General features: G+C 38.5%; 2 protein-coding genes across 4 annotated transcripts in view; both read right to left on the reverse strand.

Moving 5' to 3' along the window:
• Positions 1 to 1,075: 1,075 nt before the first annotated feature.
• LOC306894076 (cytochrome P450 3A40-like) lies at positions 1,076 to 9,566 on the reverse strand. 2 transcript variants are annotated; one of them, XM_079456311.1, is made up of 14 exons: positions 9,454 to 9,566; positions 9,116 to 9,224; positions 6,362 to 6,455; positions 6,181 to 6,233; positions 5,256 to 5,355; positions 5,025 to 5,144; positions 4,831 to 4,916; positions 3,905 to 4,053; positions 3,657 to 3,781; positions 3,483 to 3,570; positions 3,238 to 3,398; positions 2,928 to 3,154; positions 2,283 to 2,445; positions 1,076 to 2,167 (listed from the first exon to the last, which is right to left on the reverse strand). In XM_079456311.1, the coding sequence occupies exons 2-14, from the start codon at positions 9,181 to 9,183 to the stop codon at positions 2,081 to 2,083; spliced, it is 1,521 nt and encodes a 506-aa protein (XP_079312437.1). In that variant the 5' UTR covers positions 9,184 to 9,224; positions 9,454 to 9,566; the 3' UTR covers positions 1,076 to 2,080. The 2 variants fall into 2 exon arrangements, with proteins under 2 accessions (XP_079312437.1, XP_079312436.1); XM_079456310.1 differs by having other exon boundaries at positions 9,116 to 9,230; positions 9,454 to 9,561.
• A 302-nt stretch (positions 9,567 to 9,868) lies between these two features.
• sdk1a (sidekick cell adhesion molecule 1a) overlaps positions 9,869 to 19,745 on the reverse strand; it is a 226,678-nt gene continuing 216,801 nt past the window's right edge. The window contains exons 38-45 of one of the 2 annotated variants that reach the window (XM_079456077.1): positions 17,009 to 17,146; positions 16,770 to 16,931; positions 16,422 to 16,547; positions 15,608 to 15,772; positions 13,602 to 13,739; positions 13,293 to 13,407; positions 12,268 to 12,397; positions 9,869 to 11,608 (exon numbers count right to left, since the gene is read on the reverse strand). In XM_079456077.1, coding sequence (XP_079312203.1) covers positions 11,336 to 11,608; positions 12,268 to 12,397; positions 13,293 to 13,407; positions 13,602 to 13,739; positions 15,608 to 15,772; positions 16,422 to 16,547; positions 16,770 to 16,931; positions 17,009 to 17,146 — 1,247 coding nt within the window. In that variant the 3' untranslated portion in view covers positions 9,869 to 11,335. Of the gene's footprint in view, positions 11,609 to 12,267; positions 12,398 to 13,292; positions 13,414 to 13,601; positions 13,740 to 15,607; positions 15,773 to 16,421; positions 16,548 to 16,769; positions 16,932 to 17,008; positions 17,147 to 19,745 lie in introns of both variants that reach the window. The other variant, XM_079456076.1, reaches the window with a different exon arrangement.

The raw sequence follows: 19,745 nt of genomic DNA on the forward strand, positions 1-19,745 counted from the left end.
GCAGTTTCAATGGCCAACACAAGGTGTCTGTCTTCACTAATTCATCCACGTTCCTGCGCTTTACTCGATTGAACAAAAAACGTTTAGATCTGTTGCATTTAAAACACATAAATATAACAAAAAATTAATACGAAAGCTTCTTGTACAATGTAAGAAAATACAGAAAAATTTGTTTAATTGTTAATTTCATAAATAGTGTAATATTTGTCTAGTTCAGTTATACAAAGTACACATTTGTATTTTTTCTAGCTTTTTGACCTACTTCTTACTTTACATTTATTTGTTCTGTTTGTAAGATATTTACTTACAATTAAAAATTTTATTCAATTAATTGTGGTGTATTGTCTTCATCTACTAATATTAGTTGGGTCATCTACCTTATATTCCTCTGGCCTATGTTCTCTTCTTAAGCCTTTAACACTTTATTGGGATTTCCTATACATTTGGATTCAAATCAAATGATGGTTTATCCTGCCATGACTGTAAGGACATTCACTGTCAAATGTAAGGAAACATTTCTGTGTTAATCCACCAAATTATTAACTGAGGGATGAGTCAGCAGGAAGTGGGAAGGAACAACACACCAGGATTTGCCCGAAATGAAACTTTGGTAACAAAGACCTTGACGGTAAAATCAATCTCTAGAAGTTATAACAGATTTCAAACTGAATAAGCATACTCACAGAACTATTTGTCTAGGTGACAAGTGCACATTAGGCGCGTAGGGCATTTTTTGTAGAATCACACAGTCAAACTCTCAAGTGTGAAAAAAAGTTAAAAGGAGCTCTTTACATTTACATTTAGTCATTTAGCAAACGCTTTTATCAAAAGCGACATACGAAGAATTCAGGGGGCAATAAGCGATATGTCATACAATGTAATAAATGCATTGAAAGACACTATAATAATGACAAGAAGTGAACCACACAATATTTGATCAGGTCATCAGAGTGATGCAAAAGTAACAGGACTTACTAGTAGAGTATCTACAAATATCTTAAATAGGAGATATTTATAGCGCCTTGTGTATAATACATTCGACAATTAACCAAATTGAGTGGAATCATATGTTAAGAACAGGTTAAATCAAATCATTTTATTTTATATTACACACAAATGAACAAATGTACCAACACTATTTCAAAACATGTTTTTATAGCACATTTTTTAAACATATGATATTATTTGACTATTTTATTAATGTAATAAATGTAAATAAATGTCTATTCTGTCATAACAGAAAACTTTATTCCGCTAAAATAACTGTCAATATGAAATAGCAATTTTCTGCAGTGTGTGTAAAGATGTTAAGTCTTTAGTGCACTGCTCACTGACATAAAACCATGCATTGTCGTTTATGGTTTATACAGATGAAAAGCATATTTATCTAAAACCGATAAAGTTACTCTAAAACAGTCTAAATCTTGAAAATTCTGTCATCATTTACTCACCCTCAAGTTATTCCAAATCGGTATAACTTACTTTGGGAGTGGTGGAATAAATGGTAACAGAATTGTCATTTTTGGGTTAAATTGAATCTTTAAACATCATATACCTCCATATTAAACAATTTAAACAAAATTCTGTTACTAGAAAAAGTATGTCTATCCTATCAACATAATGATGTTTTTAAAAAGCCGTTTTATTCATAGTAGTTTTCGATCTAGTGCATGAGATGGAGCCCAGACAACATAGCGAGCTGACCCCATTAAACCACCATCAACATCCCACATTGGTACGAAATTATTCTGTAGCCTCATTCCAACATTTTAGATTCTTTAAAATCCAATACACATTTTGCCTTTGAATAATGCATTTATTACAATAGCAAAGATAAAAAACAAACGACAAAATAAAGCTCAAGGCGCATAAAATCACAAGCGACGAACATTACAATAGCTTAGCTAAATATAATGTTAACATAACGTTTGAGAGCAAATAAATCTTATTAGAAGTGTGATTACATTATGTCAGAATGTAAGACCTTAATTAAATGTAACTTTGTCTTGTGATTACAGGATATCTAAACACGATCACGTCTTCTAGATAGTTTTACTAAAATGTGACGACTCCGTCAGCTTTATTCACCGTCCCTGTGAGATCTTGGTATGAACTTCAGTGTGATGGGCACCTTAGGCTGAAAAATGACATTCAACTCAAGAGGGATCTGAAAACAATCAGACAAACAAACAAAAAATGCATTTATCTCGGGAACAATGCATCACATACAAGTCTCATAGATGTAAATACTAAACAATGAGATCAGAGGTGCCAGTACCAACCTGCGTCTCTTTACATGTTTCCACAGTGAAGTTTTGAAGCAGCTTCACGACAAGAAGTTTCATGATCATCAGAGCAAATCTCATTCCAATGCAATTTCGGGGCCCGAGTCCAAAAGGCATGAAAGCATACTGGTTAACCTCTGACTTACTCTCTGGACTGAACCTTCAGAGAAATATCACACTCATTCAGTTTTGCATTTCAAACGTTTATAACATTCAGAGCAGTAGTAAAATCGAACAGAGCAGTCAAATAAAAATGTTAAATTAAAGGTGCTTTTAATGAAATGAAAATTCAATTGTTCACTCATTTCTCTCATACTAAAAGCACTTTTTCTAGCTCCAGCGTTATCTTTTCACTTTTCCACATCTGTATCATCTTGTAAAGACACCTTGAAGACAATCATACGTGAAAAAATCTTGATTACTGGTTTTGCTCAAAAATGTTGATTTGTATCCTTAAACACATTTGGATAGTTAGATGGAATGAACATGAGTGGATGGAGTTGGATTTGCTCACTTTCCTCACAATTAAATGGTTACGAAAACTGCATGTTTATCATTTAAACGAATGTTATTGAGATACAATTAAACTGTGTTGCTTGCTGTGTCATGCTTTTCATCTAGCAAACAGAAAAATGATCTCACCTCTCTGGTCTGAACTCATCGGGGGATTCCCAGAGATGTGGGTCACGATTTAACACATATGTAGGAATTCCAACCAGAGTTCCCTTGGGTATGGTGATCCCATTGAGCTCTATAGTTTTCTTACAGGTCCTTTCCAAGCGTGGGGCAGTGGGAAGAAGTCGCATTGATTCGTTGATGGCCATTTCCAAGTAATCCATTTTCATTAATGCCTCATATGTGACCGGTGTCTGTGAAATCCCCAAAAGATAACGTACTGTTCTTTTTACTCTGCCTTAAACTTTGTCTATACAAGCTGTTTAAATTTACTCACATTGAGGGGAAAGTTTGTATCAATCTCCTCAACCAGCTGTTGCAGACAGTCTGGATTAGTTGCGAGATTATAGAGGAGGAAACTCAGAGTAGTACTTGTAGTCTCATAACCTCCCAGGATGAAAACAAAGGACTGGGAGAGGATCTCATGGTCGGTAAGACCTATCAAGTCCAGATAAAAGCAAATGTGAAAGCAGAAGAAATCTCTGACAACATGCGTCTGAAATTCTGTATATTCTCTCAAACCTTTAACTGGTTGTTCACTCGTAGTGTCCAAAGCTTGATCATCAGATATTTGACTCTGGATCATGAGCTTTAGAAAGTCTACTCGGCCCTAACGAAGAAAGATATAAATATAATATATAAACGTCATTCCATTAAATCTGTTACTATTAAAGAGTGAAATAGTGACAAACCTACATTGGATTCTTTGTTGTGCTCGTCTTTTATCTTTCTCAAAGCATTGTAGAAAAAATCCATAGATGACTTTGAGAAAAGCGTTATACCCATTTTGGACAAAAGAATTGCAACACTGGGAAAAAGAGCTGAAATATAAAAGCAATTTGTCTTCGTGAAAAACCTAATCCTTCAAAATGTAATCTTGAACTGAGTGGTTTTTATAAGTGAATTTAAACCGTCAATCAAAACTATTATTTTAAATGACATACTTAATATCAGAATGAATGGACTGAACAGACTGAACTGGAAAAACTTCTTAATATTGGTGACGAACGGGTCATTGGGGTTGTTTATGGAGTCGATGTCAACACTGAAAGAAGAGCTGGTGACAACATCCAAACTGTATGGTGCGACAACACTGTCAAGAAACATGTTAAATCTCAGCAATGTGATATTCAGTCATACAGAGAAAACATACATGAATACTGTACATCTACTGCTGCTTGGATGTCCACAAAGTGTTGTGCGCTCTTATTGGCCAGCTACCCAGTGCACTGTGATCGGCCGAATACCTCAAGCATGTGGAAGAAATGTAACGTCCCTTACCCTATTCCGAAACATCAGCCTTCAAAGCATTTTGACAGCCTATAGTGTCACCAGTACCGTGTGAGTTTAAGTCCAAATATGATCCAGAAAGCGCGACTTTGCCAGCAGAGCGTAACAGATTGGTAAGGTTTTATGTTTAAAATCTATTAAGTTTAACTATTAGCGAACTATAGCCAACTTCTTGAGCTGCCTTTGACGCTGTGTCTTGATGTAACGTGACAAAGCCATTAAAACATATTCGTGCAGAGTTGTGCTGTTCTGGAAAAGTGTTTTAAATAAATCCTCGTTTGGAAGACCCAACAAAGTAGTTTTTCATAGTCTCTCCATGACATGGCGGCAGGAGCAACAACACTTCAGCGGGAATAGACACATGCGTATACATTTTGGGTGGTGTTCTTCAATGCTTCTCACGAACTGACAAATAAATGTGGGGGAGTGTTTAAAGGCAGGTTTAGGCCGCCTTTAAATACAACATCTCTTTTGGTTTGCAATTTTACTTATATATGCATGAACAACTTGTAACACACCAAAGATACTGGAAAACATGATATCGGATCATATGACTCCTTTAAATGATTGTAAGACATACTCTTTAATTTTAACTGGCTGCTCCTGGTCTCTCTTCAGCATATTTTTTATAAAACGATCTGCATGTGTCACCGCTGTAGGAAATATCTGCAACAGATTAAGATATAACTGTTAGTGTTAACAACTCTACAAATCAGCACAATATGTGAAAAGTGCACACAATGTGTAAACATAAGTGATGGTAAAAGGCTTTACCTCCTTAAGTCGACCACTTGTGAAATATGGGGAGAGTGAACTACGAATTCTTTTCCATCTCTCGTCTTTAACTATAGTAATTCCATCAGCAAAAGGGCCGGCCAGGGTTTCATTGGTTTCCTAAAATATTCAAAAGTGGTGATCTTTAAAGGGCCTTAAAGGTAGCCTTAGCTGTTTCTGAATCGTATTTTCAGAAAAACAATATTTTGATGTTTGTGAGGATTGGTTTACCCTTCTGTTAGTGAAGGTGGAATAGCATTCTTTCACCATAACGGCTTTGATCATTTCTAGATCAGTGATCATTAATATTGGGAGTCTTCCATCAAATATCCTATAATAAAACAAAGAATATATATTGATTTGCAGTGACATTGATCAGGTTTGGAGGTTTCCTGTGCAATGTCACAGCAACGGCATATTACAGTAGATTTAGTTCTTGACAGATCTTCATTTACTATACATTTCAATAGATATGCTGCATTTCCTTTGACATATCTCTTAATATTCAAATATAAATATAATAGGCAAAACTAAATTTCCGCATTTTTAATTCACCCTCAAGGCCTCCTGATATGACGTTCTTCTTGAAGAATAATGCAGTCAGAGTTATAATACCACTGATCATTTTACTTCCAAGTGGTAGAATGGTAGTGAATGGGGGACACTTTTTTGAAGCTCCAAAAAGTGCATCCATCGATCAAAGAACGCTCGACACGGTTCCCTGGTCTTAAAAAAGGTCTTCTAAAGGGAATCGATGAGTTTGTTTAAGATAAATATCCATATTGACACCGCTATTAATGTTAATGTCTTACTTTTGTTATCCCTTGGCTGTGCGTGAACCAGAGGCTTGAACTTCCAGCAAATGACGGTTACAAAAGCTTGGAAGAAAAATTATATGTGGTATTATAACTCAGATTGCATTACTCTTCAAGAAGAAAGTCATATTCAGTCAGGAGGATGCCTTGAGGGTGAGTAAAACATCCGCAATCTTGTTTTGCATCTGAAATATCCCTTTGTATATTAACACTGGAATTCCAACTTGTATAAATGTATAAAATGAAACATAATTTAGACTGTAAAAATGACAACAAGCTCGATTTAAATATGCAATAAAGAAACTGATAAATAAATTAGTAAATGGTTGAGTGGTACTCACCCCCACATCTTTCCATATTTCTCTGCACACTCCATATCGAAATTGCACAAACCCTAAAATACATTTGTATAAATACAATGAAAATCAAGAAGCTTTTCGGTTTCCATTTCTTTTTGTTTTGCCAATTCACGTTTGACCTAACACATTTTATTTTAAAATAGTTAAATAATAAAACACCCACTTTTTGATATGAGAGAAATGTGCCAAGGAATGGCCAAGGCCTAGGTCCTGGAATTCCCAGTTTGTTGAAAAACCCATGTGGCCAGACACCATAACTACAATGACAGAATTATCATACCAAAATTATGCACAAACTAATTCAGATCCATTGCAGTAATAGATATTTACAGTGGGGGAAATATAAATAAAACTTGATTTATATAAAAATGATTTCCCTCACTGTTTGAACTACACAAAAAAAATACAATCCAGTATTTTCACGTGTTCATGTTTAGTTTGTTCCTTTTATGAGTTCCTGTTTCCTGTAATGTGCTGAGTAGTCCTTCATAATTATTTTGTTCATTGGCCCTTTGTTAGTAATCTTCCCAGGTGTTTCTTGTTACTTAGTTTTCCCAATGTATTTAAACCCCAGTGTTTCCTTTAGTGATGGGAGAAAAAAAGCTTTGAATCAATTGCATCGCAAAATCATTCAGGTTTTCGGAGCATTCGAACACCACATGCGGGCGCCACCTACTGGTGACAATGAATTAAAAGCTTCGAGATCTCAGGCCAAACTCAATGACAGATTATACAGGCCCAGATAAAGAATTCAGAGGCCCCTGGGCATATGTGTCTTGTGGATACCCAAAATGCACAGACAAGTGGATCTGAACAGTGAACACGGCAGCTAATGCAATGTCTCGTCCCACTTTTCAGAGAACCGAGGTTACGACAGTAACCGGAGATGTTCCCTTTAAAGAGCGGTCTCTCGACATTGCGTAACTATGCTATGGGGATTGTATACATGGGGCATGATCAGAATGCAGAGAGCATACCGTTGATCACAAAATGACATTTAGAGTGATGAGCACATAACCATACGGTCTACATGTGACATACTATCACAGAGCACACACTCAACATCATACACGGAGTGCATTGTATATCCCCTATGCGCAAATCTACCCGAGCATTCAAATAGAAGTATGATAAGCAGCCACACTCAGCGCTGTCTACCTGAGTCCGATATGAGGCCGGGATACAAGAGAGACAACAGCGTGCCTAAGTAATAACGGTTGGAGGTCTGTGCACACACACAAAAGCGCGCATACACACGGTCACAGGGGCAGCATTGCTGTCACAACCTATTGCACATGCTCGGCTATGAAACACACAAAGTTTAGTCGAGTAAAAAAAGCGGTGCTCTAGCAGAAGTGGGCCTCTGCCTGCAACCTGTAGCTCCTCTTCGCTTACCTATAATCCATTCAAAGCAAAGTTCTTCTTGTTAAACATCTGTCGGAACGCATTTACGGGACGCCGGAATCACCTGTCCCGTACGGTAGCGACCTATCAACAGCAAGACTTCAGGTTCGTGAAGGAGAAGATTCTGAGGCAATCCCGCTATTATGGCGCATAATATAGTAGCGGCAGGGCCCGCTCATTTTTGCCATCGCGAGCAGCAATGGCAGTGGCGTGATTCAATAAGGCTTCAGAAAGGCAGAGAAGGAGGGTTTACCCCATAGCGTAGTTATGCAATGTCGAGAGACCGCTCTCCACAGGGAACTAAGTAACAAGAAACACCTGGGAAGATAATTAACAAAGGGCCAATGAACAAAAGAACTACAACACAGGACAGGAAGAACTAATAAGAAACAAACGTAAAAGTCCACAGAAACTAACATGAACACGTGACAAGTTTGATTAAAGCTAGAAATAATAAACAGTCGCTATTGTTAAAACCATACCTATACATTTAAAAGCCATAAAACATAATGCAAACGTATTACAAAATCACCACAAACTAAAAACTGAGATCGAATATTTATTAGGTATCTGTAAATGATAGATAATACAATGCCGTTTGATCAATAACAGAAATAATAGATCAGGCAGACACAACAGTAGACAAAATGCAGCAAATATGAAAGCATTTGTATCCGTCAGTTTGTTTACTTTTTGCTATGTGTCTCCAACCTTTCAACCATATTTGTGATATTTTATGAACCATAACGTTTTATCTACATTTAGCATTAGCATTATTGGTCAGCATTTAAAAATGTGAGACCCTGTGAAAACCCCGGCTAACATCTCACAATCGAAACTGATTATTATAGCAAGCATCAAAGATTAATGTCAAGCATTCATTTCACTAAGATTTTGGTATTATTCAGTCAATATTGAAGATATAGTTATATTTTCACAGAATGTTGTGTAGGATGATTTCAGGAAGGACTTTTGCTGGGTTTTCACAAGCAAGTTCACATTTTGTAATGAACGACGTTTTAATTGGTAAATTATTTAAAGATAGAAGTAGGTCTGGTATGAAAGTGAAAAGGTGACTTGGCATGGAAAGGCTCATTTAGTAAGCAACTTTGTTTGAATTGTTATATAGCATTTGCTGTTTGCATGTTGTCAGTAGTTTTGTTATTTACAAATCTGAATTATCCGACTTCTATTAGCATTCCCCTAAAGCATACATATACATACATTGATATACATATATCAATGTATGAAATAAATGCCTCGGTAAACGATCATATGTTCAACACAGTATATCCAACTGGGTTAAACTGATTAAATATCTATTTGTTCTAACATATTGTTGACCTCCGTTTGGAAGAAAACATAAAGACGGACCTCTTGGCACTTTAATTGAATAGCCCTGTAATAGACCAAGCAACCGTAAACTTAACACGACATCCAGAAGCCATATATATGGAGAAAGATATTAAATATAACCCAGAATAAGACCCACTGAATGTCAGCGCATACTTACATAAACAGAAGGGTTATGAGCAGTACCACCAAGGTCCAGGTCACAGATACAGATGACAGATCGATCATTGTGTCTTTCTCCACCAGTAAGTGTGATCGCAGCTCATGTCCTGCGGCTTTCAATTTATTGAAGTCAAATATTGAATCACGTATCAATAAAAAAGGCGTGGTTTACAGGTGAGCACGAGGACCATATAAGGCACGAATCAACAGGTATACGTGTATCTTCGTTTATGACTGTTATTGAGATGACGTATGTCCACAGTTGAGGACAAAATCACAGAATGAATCCAAGAAAACTACTGTAACTTTGAGAGTCATCAAAACGACATTACTCACCTTAAAAGAGACTGTAAAGTGTGACTTCTGAGACTTTACCGTGTACTTCCTCGTTTATTGTGTCGATATCAAAACATCCTCCTAAAAACGGTGTATAGTGCGCCACCCACCGGACAAAAGAATAATACGCTTCCAAATAAATGATATTAAATTGTGACCCTGTCTGTGAAAACCAGGTTAGTCTCAAAATCTAATAATGAGATGACAAGCATCAAAGTTTGATTTCAGCAATTAATTGAATCGTTTTAATATTTGTTCTTATAGTCAATATTAAACACATCAAAGTGATTTTTTATTTATATATTTTGTATATTATGTAGGGTGGTTTTATGAAAAGCACAGTTGATCACAAATGCCGGGTTTTCACAGGCAGGGTAACATTGTTTAATATCAACATAAGAGAAAAGAAACGTTCAGGTTTGTGCACGTGGATTTATTACGTTTTACATCTTATGCTTTTATTCAAATGATTGCAAAAAGTGAAAGGTCTTCAATCCATTCGACAGTCAAAGAGGATAGTGATAAGAGTCAATATCACCACTGATGCATTGTGTTCATTGAACTTTACACCGAGAACGGAAAGTGATAAAAATGCTTAGAGACCATATCATATCACTGAATTGTGACACAGCCGTTATAATAGTTTTTGAAGAAACAGCAACAAGACGTCTTTGTAGTCATTTGAGTCAACAACAAACATTTAATTTACCTTAAAAAAACATGAACTTCTTTAACTTCGTGAACGTCCATGACACACACTTGTGCTAAAACATTTGGCGGGATTCAAACCAACATTCCCATCACAGCGCACACTGGTTTGCTTCATGTACTCATTGAGTTGGCATTTACTCCAAAAACGTCATACCTATGAATGTACAAACTGCTGAACATCTTTTTAATAACACTACGGTGAACAAAAAAAAGAAACGAATTAATTTTATAATCACACTGTAAAATGACACATTTTTTACCATCCTGTAAAAAAACCAAAGATACTGAAGAAGAAGGAAACCCAATATGGCTCAAGAGTGCGTATGTGCAAAGCAGCCGTACTGTTCTCAACACGTACACTTCATACATTCATTAAATAATTTCAAAATGAGTGCAGTTTGAAACCAGGCCAAACAGACAGTAAAATTATAACCACGATGTCAGTATGTGTGACCGTAAGCAATGGCACAATGGCACCGAAGCACATCACAACACATCTGGCAGCTCACCATCTGATTTGACAGAGATGAAGAACTAAAGCTACCTTCCTCTGACAGCCTCGATACAGTATGTTTCTTGCTGGTGAGTCTATACAGAATATACTAAAACACTGTGACGTTTGTGCCCAGAGCTCCATGCTTCATTATCCGTGAATCCGATCCATTAGAGAAGATTTACACTTCTGACCTTTAACATCTCAAATGCAAGGTGTATATAAAGCGTCACTTGACAGTGAGATGAAGCATATTCAGACGAGAGTATACAGCATGTATTGTCTTAGCGTTTCTTTTCAGTGTGGTAAAGGGAACAGTGGCAGGAATGTTGAATACAGAATGTGCCACCCTTTGGAGAGGGAACGTCTTATCACAACTATAGGTCACGGGCAGGAGCTTTCAGTCAAGTCCTGTGTTTTAAAACCATCTTTCACAAGGCTGCAAACAGGAGGGACACACACAGAGAGACAGTAATTCTGATTATCACCGGTGCTGTGAAAAGTCTTCAGTATTGGCATATAAAAATCATTTTTCGTCTTCACTCGCTTCATAATCAGAATTCAGCGTTCATTATATCAGTATTGATACTGTGGATATCAAAAAATCCCGTCTCTGTAACCGTGCTGCCTGAGACCACACAGAGGGGTCCGGGTCCAGGCTGACCGGGCACCCGTGCGTCACACGAATGAGGAGAAGCCCGTGACAGGAGTCCGTGAGCCAGGGGCGGGCTGACCCGTGGGGGTGTAGACCCCGCCCACGCTGTGCTGCGTGACCACTGTCTGATAGTAAGACTCCGCATCGCCGCTCGCGCAGTCCTCGTAGGAACAGGCCAGAGTCTGCTTGAGCCCCTTCTGCTGCCGCTTCCAGGAGTTGAAGTAGGATGGGTCGCTCATGTAGTGATTCACGAACGAGTGTTTGATTGGCTCCTCTTCACATTCGCTGTCTGTTGCCTGATAATGAAAAACACGAGAGAGGAAGACTTGAACTGGCGGACTTGAGTTGTGCCATATGTGAGGGATAACATTTTAGGTCTCCGATAAGGTCATTATCCATGAATAATTCCTGTCAGTGTGATCAGGACCCCGACAACGGCACTTACCAAATAATGTAGGGATGTGAAATCATTTTTTATTATTAAGTATAAACAAAGAGGGATTTATTCATCATTATTAATTTATCCAAACATTTTGTCATAGAACTACAATCGAGCCTTATTATGAACAGTATTAAAATTATGATAGATAACACTATATATATATATATATATATACACACACAAAATTGTATATATTAATAAAATACAATATTATTCATATAATCATGCATTTTGTCTGGTAATAGATTAATATAATTATGTAATAATTTATATAACATCCTATACATTTGATTTAACATTGCTTGTTGTATCTGTTATTGCTATAATAAAAAAGAAATCACGATCTGCTCTTGGTATTTTCCGAAAAATTGAAGTCTGTGATATGCACAATTTATCTTTAAAGTCATTATTTTGACACAAAGTATGAGCTATTTACACTTGGCCAACTAGAGATGGAACACGTGGAAGGCACAACCAACACAGTCTGTGTGTGCGCATGTGGCAAAAGTTCACCTCAGACTCGGATATGTCGGCAGGTCGCTCTGTCAGTGCTGTGCTCTCTGTGGAAACCACACCGTTGTAGTTGCTACAGATGTCTTCATCAGAATAGCGCAGTCCAGCTGGATTGGGTCGAGGAGGTGACCTGCTCCAGGAGAGAGAGAGAGAGAGAGAGAGAGAGAGGAATGAGAACACAGGGTATCTCTCCCGGTTCTCTGTGTCCTTAGACACTGTAGCATGTCTATGTTTATTTGTGGGGTTCTTTTGAAGTACAACATTTAGAGTATAACATGATTCTTTTATTCGGAGGAAGACCAAACACGATTTTCTGTTAATAATCTTTCGGTCAGATATTTGTAAACTGGGGGAAATTTGTCAATCTTGCTGGAAAAAAGGACTGAAGTAAGGTGTGGTGGTAAAGGTAAAGATGAGACAATGCACAGTGGGGGACTTACTATGGATGAACTGCAGCCGCCGGTAGTGAGGTTTATTTATTTAAGTGTCTGTTTCTCCACAGTAATTATGCAAATCAGGTAACAGAACTAATTTATCCACAAATCTATTGCAATTTGCATGCCACAAATCTAGTGCTCTGGTTCAGAATGTGAGGCTGAAAAAGGAGTCTGCTGTGACTCTTTAATATGCCAAAAATACATTTAAATACATAGTTGACCATTACAGGGATAGTTCACCCAAAAATGCTTTTCTATTATTTGAATCATTTACTCCCCCTCACATTATTCCAAACTTGTGTGACTTACTTTTATCTACAGGACACAGCAGAGGATATTTCGGATGACATTGGTAACCAAACAACATTGAACCCCTTTGACTTCCATTGTATAATCATAAAACCACAGAGACGTTTCTCAAAATATCTTCTTTTGTGTTCCACAGAAGAAAGAGTCATTTACAGGTTTTGAACAATTTGACAGTGAATAAAAGATGTCTGAATTATTTTCCGCCCTCAAAAAGCATAAAAGTAGTTTGTGAACTTCCCTAGAGTTTACTATAAACATACGTTTGATAAGTGATGTTACCTGGTTCCATTCTTCCTAAGGAAAACGCCCTTGACATGAACAGGCCTGCTGTTGAGCTCCAGAGCGGTGAATCCTCCATTGTCCAGTGTAATCGTCTCCTCCACCGTGGACACGGCTTTACCTACGGCAGTAAGCATATCATCATCCCGGCAAAAACAACACCTTGCTTCAACTTGAATAACTCTTTCAACTTGCAAGTGGTGGATTTCTTCTCTAAATATGCATGCAAACATTTAGCATATGATGTTGTGAGAGAACGGATTGATGGTTTATTATATGAATATTGGAGAGGTTTGGTTTAGGTCACACCTGTTCCGCAGCTCTTGTACTTTCTGTTCTGGCCATGCAGGACGAGGACGAAAACCACCAGCAGCAGCAGAATCAGACCGCACAGCGCCAACACGACCAGAAACCACCACTCCTCATAGAACGGCGTGTCCACTTGAGCTAAACACAAACAACATCTCCATTATTACAGTGCATGTGCAAAACTCCCCCTGAGGGCTGCTGGGGTGTCCTGGCTGGTTGCCAGGGTGTCCTTATGTGGTCACTAAAGAGTTCTGACAAGTTGTTTGGACTTGTTAGGGTGTTCTAGATGATTACTTATGAAAATGAATGAGAAAAACAAGCCACGGGGCATCATCTACGTCTGCTGCATAATCGGCATAAGCAAGCAGCACCTCGGAACAGATGTTATTCAGAACGTATTCAGATCAGCAGTGAGGTATGTTTATCCGCATGTGTCCTGTCTGTTCATCTCTAATGCCCTGGAGTCAGCAGTCATATCTCTGATGGACCGCTCTGACAGAAATATTGAGCTGCAGTGACATCAAGTCTCACACAGATTGCAGTGCGTCTGCCATATGAATATTTCAGTCTGAAGACACGCGAGATGTTGATAACGCGCTATGGTTTTCCTTTACAAACACACCTGCATGACTTTCAGAACGCTGCATTGATTACCTAAAAAGATTGATAGAGCAACCATTCATATTTTTTTCCAGTTTCAATCCCTTTAACTTTGATAATTCAGTAAATGGAATGACAGACGTCTCCGGGGTAATACTGCAATTGTGTCATCAGTTACAATGGTTTCGTTCCTAAGGTTGTGTAAGTTAGGAGTTTGTCTATTGGATGTGGGATGTGTTTTGAATGCCTGCCTCGTGATACCCATTGATATCTGTGTGATATAATTATTACATAATGTAAAGCCTTTTAACCACATCATGATATAACCTCAGGTGTAACATTCAGAGATACACACTTCTTTATTTGTCCATAACATGAACCTCCAGTGCCTGACGTACCTTATAAGGCTTTAGCTTTATAAATGACCTCACATTCCTCTATTAACTCTCCTTATACAATAAAAGACTGAAACTGGTTGTAATATCTCTGATAAGGAGGCTTATGAGTGGACAAGCCTGTGGTAAAAACAAACTCATAAAGATCTCTTGATGAACTTGAAGGTTTCACCCAGTCAACAAAGAGATTAGATGAAGAACAGACCTCCACAATGTCTCACACTTTGTTTAAATTTGCAAATCGAAATGGGGTGTATGCATACGGGTCGATGACGTACTTGCGCTAAAATCTCAACCAGGCCGTTACACCGGGTGCCGTAGGAAACAATGGCAGTTCGCTTCAGGATGCACATAGGATCAACAGCGTGTGGGTTTAGTTATTTAAACACTTCGCCATATGTTGACAACTCGAAAGGAGAAGCACTTCAGGCTATCCGTTTCAAGGTACCATCAACAAATATGAAAAAATAGCAAAGTGAACATTTGCACTTTTGTTATACCTTGGTCAAAAATCTGCTTAGTGGCATGAGAGAGGAAGTGACCTAGCTGGATGAGATTTTAGCAGAAGTACGCCATCGTGCCGTGTGCATATACCCCTTTAGAAATTTAAATACATTAAAAATAAATGTTCTTCTTACTTAAAGTTTCACTTGAGAGGCAAAATGGAATAAAATATTAGGTTGTGTATTCTGTGAAATTAGCTAAATTTAGTTTAAACAAGAGGCAACTATTTTCAATGGTGTTAAGAAAAATAAATTTGAATCAAGTTTCTTTATTACCTGATTAATTTAATTTGAGTTTTTTTTAACACCAAGTCTACCTCAAGTATACCAAGTCTTATCACCACGTCTCCCTTAAGTCTTCCATACCATAAGAAGATATAAGAAGATATGGATCCTAAGGTTCTCATGATTATCACATGAAGCTCACATCCGACCTAAGGAATATGAACACTCAAAAATCAGTCCCCAAGATGACTCATCATAGTCAAGCTGATGAAAGTGCAATTACCTGACATAGCAGCAGAGGGCGCACTAGGCTCACCGTAGCCAAACTCGTTGATCGCCAGGACTCTGAACTGGTAGCTGATGCCCTGTCTGAGGCGGTCCAGATTCACAGAGTGAGAGGTGCTGGTGGGAGGCAGGTGCCGCACAAAGGTATCCCACAATCCCTCATCTGCGCAGACAAAGGTCACATTCAATGAAAATGTCACTTGGAAGCACTAAGATCATTACTGGGTCCCATTACACTTGCTTAGCAGATGTGGAAGCAAGAACGTCAAGCGGCTGTTTCATTACCTAACATGCAGTGTTGTTCAATGGGATTATATCCATGATGACAGGAAAAAAGACTATTTACTTTTACACCAGTATGAAGTACAAAATGTTCAGTAAATTCACTTTTTATTAATTAACATTAACTTAAACATAAACATCCTTTCATCATTTATTCATCCTCATGTCATTTTAAACCTGTAAATACTTTATCAAAAACTTCTCATGAAAATAAACTGCATTGTAAGAAATGTCATTGACAAGTCATGTGATGCAAGTAAAATTCAATTAAAGACATACAAACTGCTTACATGAAAGAAACGTCTGTTATGATTTGTGTGTCTATTCTGATGACTATGGTTCAGTATTAAATTTATCATGAGAGGTCGAGCATCTTTGATATTATGTCTTGGGCGACACAATGACTTGTGTTGTATGTAAATGTATTTTAATCTGCCAAGTGTGGTGAAACAATCTTCTACTTCCAAAACATTGCACCACCCCTTAAATCTAAAACTGTATACATAAAGCAAAAATCTTCCCTGATGTACCTGATGGACGTGCTTCGATGACATAGCCTGTGACATGACCTGTTACTGTCTCCCCAGGTGTCCAATGGATATTGAGCATTGAGCCGGTCTTTGTGATTGACATTTCTACAGGTGATCCAGGAGATCCTATGCAGAGAGGAAAACACGTGGTCAGTTCTGAAGGATCCAACTCTTGTTCTTAAAGCGAATGTCTACACCATTGTGAAATATTGATCCATGCAGGCTTCTTTTCACAGCGTAGATTTCCGACGCTCCCCGGTGATAAATGTGTAATGCACGCTGTGCTCAGCAACCCAGATCATCAAATTTCGCTGATGTTTGTGTATATTTCAGGGCTGTGTAGTTCACCTTTGACAGGGCCGGCTGTAATGTTGGATTCCGCTTCTGGCCCATAGGCGATAGTCCTCGCCTGAACACGGAAGCAGTAGGTGACACCCCTGGTCAGGTCTCGAACCTTCAGCCAGCGCTGCCAGCTGCCACGGATATCCACAGTTACTACTTTAGTCACACCTGATGGACACATAAACAAGATTAGTTTTCCCAAACAACAACAAAAAGCCACAACAGTCAAAACACTTCAGCCAGACCTTGAATAGGAGCAGTGGGCTCATACACCACCCTGTAGCCCTCCACCACACCGTTGGGCGACAGCGGGAATCCCCAGGACACATTGAGGGTGCTGCTGGTCACCTCAGAGAAACTGATGAAGCTGGGGGCACTGGGGGCTGCAATGAAAAGAGAGGATTGGAAAAGAGCAAGAAATAAAAAGATACATTCTCGTCCTGCAGTAAATAATAAAATACAGACAGATACAGATCACTACATTACAGCTATAAGCTACTTGAGGCCAATGAGAAGAAAAAGCTGAAAATCACCTTAACCGTGGAAATATTTCACCGTAGGGTTTCAAGTGGATGGTTATATCATCTTTCTTTCCATCTTTTAAAACTGACAGGCTCATTTCAGTTATCTGTAGTCAAAAGCTGGTTTTATTACAACAATTATCACATTGAAAGAGATCCAGTACTACCACTCTAAAATCAACAACTCGCTTGATTCTAGTACTCTCTGTAAAACCTTCTCTGCTCTTCTTTGCCCGCCTGCCCCCTCACCGGACTCATCGGACTTAACAGCTGATGATTTTGCTTCTTTCTTCGTAAAGAAAACGACAACCATCAGCAGTAAATTCTCTGCGTAACCGCCTCTTGAATATGCCCAAGCCCCCGACACATGCTCGCTCCCTTCTTTCTCTCTTTGATCTGAAGATGACGTTTCCAAGGTCATTTCTTCTAACCACCTGAGTACCTGCCCGCTAAATCCCATCCCCACTCATCCTTCCCAGGCCATCTCTCGAGCGGTTGCTCCTGTTCTGACCCACATTCTCAACCCGTCTCTCACCACAGGAACATTTCCCACAGTCTTCAAAGAGGGACGTATTACCCCGCTCCTGAAGAAACCCACTCTTAATCCTGCACTGTTAGATAACTGCAGACCGGTATCTCTCCTCCCCTTCATTGCCAAAAGTCCTGAGCATGTTGTATTTAACCAGCTCTCCTCCTATCTAATGCAGAACATTTAGAGTATCCTGGAGAGGTGAGGTCTCTGAGTCCCAACATCTCAATACAGGGATTGCCTCAGGGTTCACTGCTTGGTCCTTTTCTCTTGTCCATATACATGACATCCCTAGGTTCTGTCATTCGGAAACATGGCTTTTCCTATCACTCCTAAGCGGTAAACAACTCCACCTGTCATTTCTGCCCGACGATCCAACTGTTTCTGCATGCATTTCAGCATGCCTGGGTGACATTTCCCTCTGGATAAAGGGCCATCCCCTGCAGCTGAATCTTGGAAAATCTGAAATGCTTGAAATCCCGGCCGACCCAAAGATTCATCATAACCTCTCCATTCAACTAGGGTCATCAACCACCACACCTTCCAGAATGGCCAGAAACCTGGAAGTGGTGATTGTTGATCTGCTAAACTTCACGGATCATGTTGCCTGCACCACCCGGTCCTGAAGATTCATGCTCTACAACATTAGGCCATTCCTGTTTGAGCATGCTAAGCAAGTCCTAATCCAGCCTCTTGTTTGTCCAAACTGGACTTTTGCACTGACTGGACTCACACTCACAGCTTGCACAACCAAACCTCTATAGATGATCCAGAATGCAGTGGCAAGAGTGGTTTCAACCAAATGTAAATTTTACATAACTGTTTTGCTAATTTCACTTGGATGAAATGAAACATTCAGCACATTGTCTACTTGTTTCTAAAATTGTCCAAAAAAATCGCATTTTCCCCGAATCACACAGCACTAGATCTGACATCTATTTTTACTCTTTCTATTCTTATGAAAAAACTTAGCTTTGTATACTGTGGTGGGCTTTATGAGACCAGTTTTACTGCACTCATGCCTTATGTTGTTCCAATTGCTTCTATTGTTTAACTAATTTGTAAGTCGCTTTGGATAAAAGCGTCTGCTAAATGACTAAATGTGAAAACGTCTAAAAAAGCACATAACTATATAACATTTGGCACGGTTTGGATTTTACTTAAATTTAGGCTGCAATTAAATTTACTGTTTTTAATTTTAGAGAGTTGATTCTTTTGGACAGTAAGATGAACTGTAGTGTGTTTATAGGCATAGTTCACCCCAAAATGAAAATTCCGTCATCACCCTCTTGTCATTTAAACCTTGTATGACTTTCTTTCTTCTGCAGAACACAAAAGAAGATATTCTGAAGAAAAACGTTGTTCCCCATTGACTTGCTTTGGTTTTGTGTCCATACAACAGAGTGAATGTGGACAAACGGTTTTGTTCACCAAAATTCTTCAAAAATGTATTCTTTAGACAAACAAACAGAATTAGTGTCTTGGGGTAAACTGTCCCTAAAAGGGGCGACCAAAGAACATTTATAATAAAGGGACAGTTCATCTCATAATTTATTTACTCTAATGTCATTCTAAACCTGCATAACTTTCTTTCTTCTGTAGAACACATAGGACGATATTCTGAAGAACCTTGATAACCAAACAACACTGACACCCCTTGACATCCATTGTATGGACACAAAAACACTGAGAAATTTCTCAAAAAATCATCTTTGTGGTCCACAGAACCGTCATAAAGAGGTTTTAAATGACATGAGGGTTAATAAACAATAACTTGAATAATATGTTTAGGTGACTGTCCCTCTAACAACTGTATTAATATAAATTCAACTGATATGAGGTCACAGGTGCACATGAATGTTCTGTTCTACAGGAGCTTTCTATGTGAGTCATTTCCTCAGTCACACCTATCTGTATTATAAACAATATTAA

The sequence above is a fragment of the Barbatula barbatula genome (assembly GCF_947034865.1).
Source record: "Barbatula barbatula genome assembly, chromosome: 5".
Taxonomy (NCBI): domain Eukaryota; kingdom Metazoa; phylum Chordata; class Actinopteri; order Cypriniformes; family Nemacheilidae; genus Barbatula; species Barbatula barbatula.